Below are 12,778 nucleotides of genomic sequence, written 5' to 3' on the forward strand. Positions count from 1 at the left end.
TGTTCCCAGTAAAAGTTGATTTCCAATACAGGGGTAGATGGAAATTTTCACCATAGTTCCATAATTTTTCAAATGTTTTATCATTTATTCGATTATTCTTTGGGCAACACCCCGTTCAAAATTTTTAAAATGTTCTTTTTAACATTAGATTATTCAGAGGCAACTGGAGCAGGTGGAAGAAAAGCAGAGACAGCTGGAGGAGAGAGGCGTGGCTGTGGAAAAGGCACTGCGAGGAGAAGCAGGTAAACATTAACTCTAATGCCTTTTTTTCCTCTTTTTCTTCTCTAAGTGGTAGAGTAGCTCAGACATTTAACAGAAAATGCTCGTTCCGGGAATTGTGTGACGTTCAAACATGCCAGAGTTATATCTTATTTTTGAAGGCTCCCCTTACCAGCGATGGCATGTCTTGTCATAATTTGATGCTCAGTTGCAATTAGCTATTACTCAAACTACAACGGTAGCAATAAATAGAATATTGATGAACACATTGATCTAAACTACAATTGAAATGAAAAACTTCTGTTCTTGTAAGATCATTTCGATCTTGTGGCAGCATTTTTTATTTCTTCACAACAGAAGCAAGTAATTGTTCTTTCTTTTACAAGTAGCATAAACAACTCCTCGTTTGTGAATCAGCCTCTGTTCATTACGTGATACCGTTTCGGAACATTAACAAGATTGCTTTATTTACAAGATAGTTGTTATGGAACTGTGTTATGGAAATATTCCCTCCTAATTTATTTTGATGGCTTACTATAGCAGTAAAAGCTTCGAACAGATACACGACTATACCGCACTGTCAAAGGTCTTAGGCTACTGCAAGCATCCAATTTCTTTCATCTTTTTCTTTGTATTTTCATTGTAAACCAGTAAGGTAAGACACATGTCTTCAGCATGTTTACAAAAACAACCACAATTTATTACTTACCACAAAATTTTTAGATGTCTGAGATAAGGAAGAATATTAATTGGCATTTTTGTATGATTTCATCTACCTTATCTAATGGTGGATTAAAGGTTTTGTACAGTCCCTTCATAAAAACCTAAATTATTAATACAAGTAACATCCGACTTACAACCACGGCCACCAGATGCAATTTTTTTCCAGCAGATGCTCATTTTTTTAATTCATTGTCTGGCACTGCAGCACGGACAATTTTGGCAGCCAGCATCTCACTCTCGCACAGCAATCTACCACTACGCTCAGTAATTAGATACCGTCTCGACACCATCAAGATGTTGTATTGGTTCTTTTACCTTTACTTTAATGCAAACAGTTTGATGAGACTTTTTCCATATCTGCACGAGGAAACGAAACATTTGGTTCGCGTTGACGTCGCTTACCTCGGCGGCCAGTCGTGAGTCTGAGCATCTTTTTGAGGTTTAAGTGGTTGCTGTTTGTCATCCTCTGCACGGAAGGAGAAACCACCGCCGTGCAGATCAGCAGATGTCATTAATTGCAGTAAAATCCAACATAGCTATCGCATATTCAGGAAGCTAGATGCGTGATCTCCACTTAGAGCCAACCGGCATGGCCGTTATAGCTTGACGGCAATCATTCATCAGTAACTTTTGGTAAATATTATTATATATTGTATGATCTTTACCCCAACTTATTGGATTTCGGCTTGCGTCCAATCTGACATATAACCGGTTGGTCAGAACCAACCCTGGTCATAAATCGGATGTTACTTGTATTGATGTTCTCCCTATTAACCAATTGATTGTTTAGTTTAATCAATCGTTTCTATGGTTTAACATATCTGACCCTCTACTTTCTTAAAGGAATGTACAAAGGTACTTATACATTACCAAAACAGCACAAAAGGAGATCAGGTACTAGATTTTACTGAAGTATTTCCTTCATGTGACACTGTTACGTCGGCTCCATCTGTGGTGACACACTGCAACACGTTTCCATCTTTGAACATCGTAATTTGTCTGTAACATGTCCGCCATCGTTAGTTCGAGTTGCATGCACTCAGAAAAATGTTGTGTCCTGACAAAGATGTGTGTGCCTGATTTGAATGCAATTTATCTCCTTCTGTCTCCCAGTGACGAGCGGTTCCATAATTCTAATATGTTGTGATGACTGATGCTATATGGTGGAAATCAAAATAATTCAGATTGGTTTAGAGAATTACAGCCCACACATTCATTTCACACAGATTGGTTTATTGCAGCTAAGGGCTGCCGCAAAGAGTTCTGCCAGTAAGCTTTGCATTCGACTCGCTTTTTCCAATGTAGGGCAACAGCAAGCTATAGGGTTTGTATTGAATGTACATTATAAATGGACACACTGGGCCATCTGGACTTTGTTTTTGCACTACTACTCAGTTATGCTGGAACGGAAAAGAACCTTTCAGTGATTTACATACAGAGTTGGAAAATATATGAATTCAATTGAGAGAAAAAGCTCGTCCCAATACTTCTGTACTTATCTGTATCCAGTTGTAGTCAAATATCCCATTTTACACCCAGATGCTCTTTTGGTGAGAAGTAGCCAAGTCTTCATTCACATTATAAAATGAATCTTCCATACTTGGCTAGGTTAGGTAATGTAATTTAATTAGATGCTACAAAATAGCCATAAAACTCCAAATGAAACAGCCTGAGTCAGATCGTTGCAATACAGAAAATCCATTAAGCCGTTTAATAATTTTGATAAGCGTCATGTGCTCATGATCAAAATCTGTTTGTACTGGAAACTGTGTTGAGTACAGAAGGTTATTCTGCAGGTTACAGTGTACTACGTGTGATCATGCATGTTTATTTTAGGCATGTTGGCATGCCAGGTTTGGGGCTGTATGAAATAACTCATATGTTTAATATATCCCTGTCATTGTAGACTATTGGGGAGATTCTAATTACAGTGAAATCCTGGACTTACATCTGGGCGGTATGTATTTGCAATCTGTCAGTTCCAGACTAACCTAATGGCTAACTGAATCTCTCCCCACCCTATCCTTTGTTTTTTTGGCACTTTGTACCCATCAACCTCCATTGACGGGCTGGCTGGCTGATTGGTTTTAGTGTCATTACAAAACCTCCATTCCACCTGTCTGTATGCCCTGGGCATTTCCTAGAAAAAAAGTGGATCAGACCTTGGAGATTGACTCTGATTTGTGTGAAGCTATAAATGCTGGGTTTTGCATTCAGTTCATTCAAATGTATTGTCATATGTTGCCCTTTTCATGTGACTTAGTCAAATACAAAGACAACGAGAAACACAGAATTCGAGATAAAATAATAATAATAATAATAAATCATACACTTTTTACATGTTTTTTATCATCTGTAAAAACACAAAAGTTCTCATCAAAATGATATCTGGAAAAAGGAAAGAGCCCCATATTGCGCTGGATATTTTCCCTTTATTTTTTCCATTCTGTTTGTGATAGCTTCAGTACATTCCATCCTCATGCCAACGAGTCTGTAGCACACACACACACACACGCACACACACACACACACACACACACACACACACACACACACACACACACACACACACACACACACACGTCTTATTAGCATGTGTACATTATAGGGATGGGGAAACATTCAGAATGTGGTAGCTTGTGTCTTTCAATTAGAAACACATTTGTTTGTCCGATTAACTGTGTCCCCTAGTGCATATTAGACTTAAACCTTGTCAATATTCCTTATAATCCAAGCTTTGTTGACTCGCCTTAGTTGTGTGCAATAATCCCCCCCCCCCCCAGGCTTTCTCTCATACCTGCTCATTTATTGCTCTGCTAGTATTTAGACAGTGTGAACTGTTGTTAATATTACCCCTTGACCTCTAGTCTTGCTTTAAGTGTGAGTGATTAGAGTTTTTGTTTTGTTTTGATTTGTTTTGTTGAATGAATCTCCACATTTATAAATGCCTCGTGGCTAATCTTTGCCTGACCATGAAACTTGTTTTAATCACTCATGATGTGAATGTCATTGGCTTGGATGTAATGGTAAACTGACTTCACCAAATTACTTACTGTCCACAAATGTAGAAATGAACAGCGGTTTAAATGTTTTTTTCTAGTATTAGTTTTCTACAAAGATATTTTAGTTTTAGACAGAATGACAGACTTTAAAGCGATTATAGCCGAACAATTATGGATTTTTGGTAAACTATGGTTTTATAGTGGTTATCTCCTTCTAAATCTAAAGGGAATAGTTTTAGAATTTTTTTTTCTGTATGACCTTTTCTTGTTAAATTTCAACTCTTCTGACAACTGAGCAATTTACCACTCTGGGTCAAAGTTTATATTTGCCATAGCTCCCAAGAATTTATCTTATTAGTTTGCAGGAGTTCCTATTTTTGCTGGTTGTTGGTGAGATTGAATTTAACGATTGCCATATGACTAAATAACCGACCTCTAACCTTTTCTAAGTTTGAATGTGCCAAGGGAATATAGGTGTTGGTTTACGTGTTTTATGTCTATCTTGTGTTCAGAGAGTTCGTCTATGTCGTTGGTCTTTTGAATTATTTTTGCTTGATTCCTGTCTGAGTTTTCTTGCTAGCTTTGTATTCATAATGCAGCCCCTGTATTGAGTTTCACTTTTATCTTGGTGCAGTTGTATGGATTTGCATACCCATAATGGAATGATATTATGAGAAAAAGGGGGTCAATATTCTTTGAATATTTGAATTTTCATAGTCTGCATTTTTAGCCAATTTGCACATTAACATTATAGGGTAATGACCTGGACCACTATTGTAAACATGTTTGTGTTGGACTTAAGATGAACTTAATGAATCTCTTTTTCTTAAAACTCACATCTAGTAAACATATTTGTGTTGGACTTAAGATGAACTTAATGAATATCTTCTTCCTAAAACTCACATCTACCATGTGCATAGAAAGGAAAGTCCCCCACATTTGTTTAAGATAATGAATGAATATAATGCTCATCTCGCTTAATTTGATACTGTTTAAGAGTCCACTCTGCTGGGTGCATAATGAGCACACAAATCTTAATATATGCAATCTTAATGAAGTCACCAAAAAAGCATCATATTAGGACAGAAGTTCTAAATAAATTAAAGTAGTGTTTGATTATAACTGGAGCTTGTTGCGTAATGGAAAAGAAGCGGTTGTAATTAATGATAATTAAAAGCTTAAACAGCATTAGTGAATCGTAGGCTGAATGCACATTGTTGTTTCAGTGACCAATTCTGATTAAACACTTATTTCTGACTTTTTAAATTGTCTATTCACATGGTAATTTTTAGTGGCACCTGCCCAATATGTTGTTTACATTCACAGACTGCATAAAATGATCCGTAAATTACATTTCAAGCGTCAACACCAGACATGCAAAGAAAGCCCAGTCCATTAATGAATACACTTAATTTAGTACATTTTATTTGTATTTATTACATGCATGTATGTACAGACGCTCCCCTACTTACGAACATTCGAGTTAAAAACAACGGTACATACGAACATGTCTGCAAATTGCGTTTATGTCGAAAAATGTTCGTAAGTTCGATTTTGTATTACGTGCCTTTTTATGAGTAGTGCTTCTTTCCGCCACTAATACCGACGCCTGCCGCTGTGAGAGCTCAGCTCACCCAGCATCTACCTTCTTTTGCCCACTTTGTTGCAGTGCGGAAGTGCGTGAACGTATCTCCAGTGCGCAAAGAACCTTTTTCATTTTTATCATTAAATATCTCGTGCATCCATTGTTGAATATTGTTGGTGAAAAGCGAAAGGTTTCTATTGAGGGAGGTGCAAGGAAGAGGCAAGCCATTTCATTTGAAATGAGTGGCAATAATAACGAAGCTTGACATGCGTCAGAAAGTGGTGAGCGTTGCACGTGAATACAACTTGAATCGTTCGACCGTCAGTACCATTTATAAACATAAAGATCGAGCAGCAGGACCCAAATATTGAACGTTGCACAAAGTTTGCAAATCAATTGAATGATGCCATACAGTGCTACCGCATCATTTATGATGAAAAAAAGAAAACTGCAATTGTCATTAGATAGCTTCTTTCGGCCAGTTTCTAGTAAATCTCTCTCTCTCTCTCTCTAATGTATGTATACAGTACTGTATGTATTCTCTCCATTTTATCAAATGTTTTTTTTTCAGTACAAACCAATGCGTGTTACTTATACAAGCCTTAAACATACAAATGCACTTATATAAACCTTTAATGTACTTATATAGGCCTTAAACATAAATTATAATACAAAATATAGCACTGAGCAACTTACAAACAAATTCACATTATGAAAAATCGCTCGGAACCTAACTCGTTCGTAAGTAGGGGAGCGTCTGTATGTATGCATGTATTTTAATATATTATAATTTTATTAAATTTTCACTTCTTGTTTCATAACAAAAATCAAAAGAATTTCCTGAATACGGGATAAAATAAAGTTCTAATCTAACCTATAATCTAAATTTTCACTTTAACCCTGAATCACTTTTTGGATTAAGGCTATTTCAAATGGCCTTTTGTAATACCAATTTAGAGCTATTGCTGTCTTAATTTTACCAATGTGATGGAATATCAATTGTGGAAATATGAGCTCCCATTAGAATTTGCCAACACCATATTATGTCTTCTCGATGTGCTATCTGAGAAAAAAATGCCCTGTGGTCCTTCCAAATGTTCATATCTTTCTTGAATTATAGTTCTCTTAATCGGCTGGAAATGGGACTCTGTCTCTATGAGATCCTCCTATACTGGTTTATTCCTGTTTTTGTAGTCGTGCTTTTGACCAAATTAGAGAGAAAGTTACAATTCACAAACGAGTTGTTTTGAAAATGACGAAGGAAGGTATTGTCCAAATAGTTGTCTTAATTATCGCTATAGCTTCAATTTACTACTTAGGTTTTTGAATGTGTAGTTTTTGCAGAAAGTTGCCGTGTATAACACTTGACATTGCCATAACCTCAAGCTTGAATAGGCAGTTCCTGTCTGTGTGTTACAGTTGATGGTTTCTGAGTGGAATCTGATTTTTAATCACATTATAAAAAAGGACTTTTCATCTGAGAATACCTGATTCCACACTTTAAAAAAAAAAAAAAATCTAAATGCTGAATATCGGAAACACTTCAAACCTGTGGTGTCAATTTTGCCCCTTAAGGTCTTTTGTATGAGAGCAGAAGCATTTTTTTTGTTCTTTCATAACTCCAAACGAAAATGATGATGGCTAATGGAAGCAAGTGGATAGGAAGTGTTATCAATGTATTATCAGAAAAGCATTTTCTTTCAGGTTAGTTGCCTCTTTTTGCCCCCACATCGTTCCTCGTAGCACAGAGACGATCTCTCCCACCTCCTAGGTGATTTGTCGTCTTCCTATCTCACGTATCTGTCCTGATTTTATCCTCCATGTTTTTCTCTCAACACACCTTTCCCCTCACACTCCCAACATTCCATGCCCTCTTCTGTTTCCTGCTGTAAAATCTTTTTTTCCCCCTTCCCTATCATTTCTGCCATTCCTTCCCTATTATGCACCCATGTTCCTGTCTGTGTCAGTCCCTCGCTCACTTTCCCCCTGTCTTGTGGAACTTGACCCCTTTGTGGGGGCGGACCGTCGGAGATCTCTCCCCTTCTGCCTCTGCTGTTCCCCTGAAGGTAAAGTAACCTCGCCGGCTCTGCTTGTCGGGTGTGGCAGGTTACCGTGGCAACCACAGGGGTTCTCCAGAACTGGAATACTTTCCTTTACCCCCCGTCCCTTGTTTTTTAATATTATGTACATATATTTTCTGGCTCAGAGGACTTCCTCCCAATGTCAAGTTAACAGACAAAGTTGTCATGTTGTTTGGAACCACCTGCATGTTTTGTTCATGAATCAATGAGTTCAATAGTTCATTTTACATTTTCAGATAATTGATAACTGCCACATTTGAAATCCATAAATACAAATATTGCTTGCAGGCTAGATTTATAATTCAGTTGTGTGAACCTTGCATGGTGTGAAGATTTGTTATAAATATTGGAGACCTGCACGAAGCAGGCCTTGAAAAATGAATGAATCATCTGGTTTTGTTCTTGTAGCTAACACCTGCCAATGGAGTTTTTGCCTGGTTTTGAATTTGAAAAGGTGGAGAAGCAAGCTTTTGTTTTTTCTTGTGGTCTAATTGAGTTCTGCTTTACTTATGAGGTCCCTTTTATGAAGGGCGCACCTGTTTTTGGAACCTTGCGCTGAGGGCTGGTGTGGTGGAGATGGTGGAAAGATGTATTTTGGGAATTAAAACCCCAAACAAAGGTCTCAAAAACAAAACAAAAAAAACAGCCAATAATTAGCTTTGTTTCCTTTCCCCCTTGGAAACCTGATGTTGTGCTTCACTTAGAATCTCTGTTACAGTGAAACCTGTTGGATGCCCTTGCAGTGGTTATTTCTACATATGCTATGGGGACAGTCTGAAGCTCTGCAAACTACACTTGTCAAGTTATACTATATTCTTCAACTCATTTATTTGAGCTTGGAAGTCATAGAAACCAGCATTCACATCAATATCAGAGGAAAATCAATATATAGTTCCAAAGTCTTCTTTTCTCTTAAACCGTTCTGGTTTTATTGAATTTGGATTCTTTCATTTCTGCTGGTAGTTCATTAGCTGGTGAAAGATTAAATGATTCTCGGTAATTCTTTGATTTTGCTCCATTGTCTTATCTACGAACACACCTAGAAATATTCACGCACGAATTGAGAAAAGACAATGCTAGTTTTTCCCCAACGTACAACTACCTACGAACAGAGCCTCGATTCTTTAAATAAATAAATAAATCTTTCATGTAGGATTTGTGTTTGTATGTGTGTTCAAAGTTTGTTTGTATGTACACCCCAGAGTTTGAAACGTTCACATCATCTTTGTGATTCTTCCAAGTATATGGTCCATAGGACTTCAATGGTGTCTAGTCCATCCTTACACCTCACCATCCCTCAACAAGGACTACCCGCCTTTGCTGTCATTGCATTACCAAGTGTTGGCTGGTCCTTCATTGTCCTCCTTGTAGTACGTCCTATTTTGAATCTCAACTCTCATTGCCATACTTTGCCGACTCTTTTCTCCAGGCATGGGCAAGAAAGACGATCCCAAATTAATGCAAGAGTGGTTCAAGCTGGTGCAGGAGAAGAATGCCCTTGTCCGCTATGAATCTGAACTCATGATATTGTAAGTGATTGTACTAACACACCTTTAATTCTTCAATATGATCACAATTTGATACCTAACAGTTGAGTCTGTTTTTTATATTTATATATATTCTTAGTTGTAAGTCGTCACAAGCTGTGTATGACTGCTAAAAAAAATTCCATTTCTTGTACCATTTTGTTGTTGGACCTAACTTGGCTCCCTTCGTTCTCCTGTGTTGCTACATTATTCATCAATTATGGTTGATAGAAGTTTATTTGATCTTTTTAGTGCCAGGGAATTGGAGCTGGAAGACCGTCAGAGCCGACTGCAGCAGGAACTACGGGAGCGAATGGCTGTGGAAGGTAAATTTGTGGCTAAAAGCCCAAGTCTGTCTGTGTTCCTTTAAATGTTGAAGTGTGAATCCTTCTGTAATGCACGGCAAAAAATTAAATTAAATATATCATTTGTATAATGAACAAACGCTGTTGTTCAAGGCTGTGAGGAAGTAAAGGCTTTCCACTCCTGCAAAGCATTTTTCAATTATAGCTGGTCAAGTGTGTGTAGAAGCATTTCAATGGAAAGTGTGGGTGTCGAGGAACAATTCACTCACAGGAGCAAACCCCTGCCAAATGGCATACATTATGGGCATCTGTGACTATGCATTGCCATTGTTCTCTTGATAAATGCTTTTTTATTTTTTAAATCCACCAATCCCTATTCTTGGCCAGTGTGTTATTTCTCTGTGGTTGCTCACGACGCTCTTTTTCAGACCACCTGAAGACTGAGAAGGAGCTTGCTCAAGAAAAGCAGATCTTAAATGAGATGCTTGAAGTTGTGGAACAGCGCGATTCCCTGGTGGCGCTCCTGGAAGAGCAAAGGCTTCGAGAAAAAGAGGAAGACAAAGACCTGGAGGCTGTGATGCTATCCAAAGGATTCAACCTTAATTGGGTTTAACAAAATGCAAGCTATTGTTCCTGTAGATTCCAGGTTGAAACCATGCCGCCTTTAATCAGCATATTGCAGTCATCAAGGGTAAAAAAAATAAGCAGTTACTGTGGGATTGTCCACCTGCAACGGCAAATGTGTGAAGATTCCCAACAAACACGTACACGCTTAAACCCAAGATTGCTCAAAGCGACCTGCAGCTTTTCCACATGCTGAGCCCACAAGCAGCCCTGCGGTAAACTTGGTTAATCACTTAAGGTTTCCAGTGTCATTGGGGGCTGAAAGACAGTACGTTGACAGTTAATCATCGCATCCCTTGAAGCGTTGACACCGTGGGAAGCGTGTTTAAAGACTTCTTTAATCCAGAATCATCTGCAGTCTGGTCCTGCTGATGTAAAGGAAGAATCGTCTTTTGTAAATGAGTTGTGAAGATGCAGTCACGTTTTCCCGCAGATGAAAATCTGGCCATTAGGGAGAACTAAAAAGAACAACGCAAAGGTTATTGTGGAGCCGCCTTCCTCTGTGACACCAATTTTATTTCTCAACATTTATTGAGTATGTATGCGCTTTGCCATGAGGGATTCCATCAGAATGTGACGAGCACCGAACTATAGTTTGCTTTGGAGCCGTTCATGTCGTCTCGGATACTGTGATCGAACCTTAGAAAACGTGGTAAGATGTGTATATGTAACATGACATGCTGGGCAAAGAAAACCGTCTAACCATTTAAGTACCAGTTAAGCAGACCCCATCATCTATTTTGCCCCTGACTTCAAAAGTGCAGCATCACGGAGATTAGCCGATTTTCCAGTTCCCTATTCTCAATTGCCCTCCCTTGTGATTGCTGTTTATTTTCCCTGAAATGCAGTGAACAGATACTTGTCACGTGGTGAACGGTATCTGCATCCATTCCCTGGTTACTTTTCTTCCTAGTGTCCTGAAGGAGAATACTTTTGTGATTGGCAAGCAATTAGTGGTGGTTATTTTTCTGCCACAGTCATGAAGAAGATTCATTCTCAATTTGTCCTTTGAGATTACACTTGTTATTGGCAAGCGAGGAGTGCAGGGTGCTACAATCAGAAAATGTTTCGAACTGTAGATGGAAGGATGATTACAGGGACGTTTTTTTTTTTTTAATCATTTTTTATGTACATAATAAACCGTCAAGGGTTTCACGTGCTCGGCGTGTCACATCAAGATGAAGTTCACTGTATTTGTTGGCTAATGTTTACACAAAATGGTCCATATCATGTCTTGTATTTTATATCTCCTACAACTATGTCCAAGTGAGGAGATTTAGTGTTAAAACATACAGATGCCTTTTTTTGTTGGTTTTTACTCACTATCTTTTAGTCTACATTTGCGTATCAATAGACGCAAGGGTTTTACTTGTTTATAGCAACGGTTTTTAAGGGGTTCTGCAAATATTTAAGATTGTGGAATAATGCAAATGCTGTGACTATTTTGCATCAAATTGGAACCCAAGTGACAGCTCACATAGAAATTTTAATATCCTTTTTTTTAAAATAGTGGTCACTGTTTTATGGCACTATTGTTCATGTAATATGTGATTTGAGTTGAAAACATTTACACAATTCATCAGATTGTAGATTCACATACGAGTGACATTATTGTATTGATATTTATTAATGTGTGAAAATTGTATTATATGTAAAGAATAAGAATCCTAATTTTTAAACTCCTCTGTTGAGACTCGACTTGTGTAAAAGCTCCGTGTAGCTAAAAATGCTTCTGGGTGTTGGATGTATGCTGCAAACAGCAATAAAACGATGCAGTTGTTCTTTCTAACATTTGTTTCAAGTGCATTTTAGAAAACCCTACACGGGAAATGTTGGCACTTTTGGGGATATTTTTCTCCACTCACAATGGTGTGTCATTACATTGCATTTATAAATCTCTTTTTACATTGACACTATTGTAGTTGCTCTGTTAGTGTCCATAAGCAACATGCCTATCGTGAATTGTAGTGGATCAGAAGTGCATTGCTTTGTTAGGGGAACACATCCCAACTCATGAAAATGTGAGACGAAGTGTCAATCTGTGGGACATTGCTGGATTCTGATTCTGATGACAATTTGCTTTTCTTTCCCCCCATTTCTATTATGTGCTTTCTCTAAATTTTACCAAATATATTTACTACACTTAAGGCCTATTTTAAATATGTAATAACATTCCGGTTACACTATAACAGTGTGGTGCTGGAGTCCATCCCTGCTGAAAAGGCAGGGTAAGGGTAGCACACCCTACCAGGGGTGGGCAAACTTTTCCACAAAGGGCTGCAGTGGTTTTGGGTTTTCATTCCAACCCATAAAGAGGACACATTTTCATCAATCTGGTGTCCTACAAGTGCAATCAGTGGATTGCAGTCAGTTGCTTCTTGTTTTCTGCAGAAATCTCATTGGTCAGTGTGTGCTGGATCGGTTGCAACAAAAACCTGCACCCCCAGCAGCCCTCGAGGACCGGTTTGCCCACCCTGCTAAACTGATCTCCAATCAATTGAAGGTACTTTTATTTATTTATATCGGGCAACTCACACTCAACGGCATTGTCGATTACAACCATAATAATAATCTTCCAATTTATATCCTGCTATACCCATTAATTAACCATGTGTATATTTAGCTGCATGGCGGCCCAGCGGGCGATTTAGCTGGGATAGGCTCCAGCACCCCCCGCCACCCTTGTGAGGAAAAGAAGTTCAAAATCTTTAGC

General features: G+C 38.2%; 1 protein-coding gene across 1 annotated transcript in view; it reads left to right on the top strand.

The window, feature by feature from the left end:
- Window positions 1-11,854, top strand: part of mical3a (microtubule associated monooxygenase, calponin and LIM domain containing 3a) — a 46,279-nt gene extending 34,425 nt beyond the window's left edge. The window contains exons 36-41 of the mRNA XM_077597535.1: window positions 149-242; window positions 1,786-1,836; window positions 2,849-2,899; window positions 9,040-9,139; window positions 9,389-9,462; window positions 9,870-11,854. Coding sequence (XP_077453661.1) covers window positions 149-242; window positions 1,786-1,836; window positions 2,849-2,899; window positions 9,040-9,139; window positions 9,389-9,462; window positions 9,870-10,054 — 555 coding nt within the window. The 3' untranslated portion in view covers window positions 10,055-11,854. The remainder of the gene's footprint in view (window positions 1-148; window positions 243-1,785; window positions 1,837-2,848; window positions 2,900-9,039; window positions 9,140-9,388; window positions 9,463-9,869) is intronic.
- The last annotated feature ends 924 nt before the right edge of the window (window positions 11,855-12,778 follow it).

Source organism: Stigmatopora argus, chromosome 3, assembly GCF_051989625.1.
Source record: "Stigmatopora argus isolate UIUO_Sarg chromosome 3, RoL_Sarg_1.0, whole genome shotgun sequence".
Taxonomy (NCBI): Eukaryota; Metazoa; Chordata; class Actinopteri; order Syngnathiformes; family Syngnathidae; genus Stigmatopora; species Stigmatopora argus.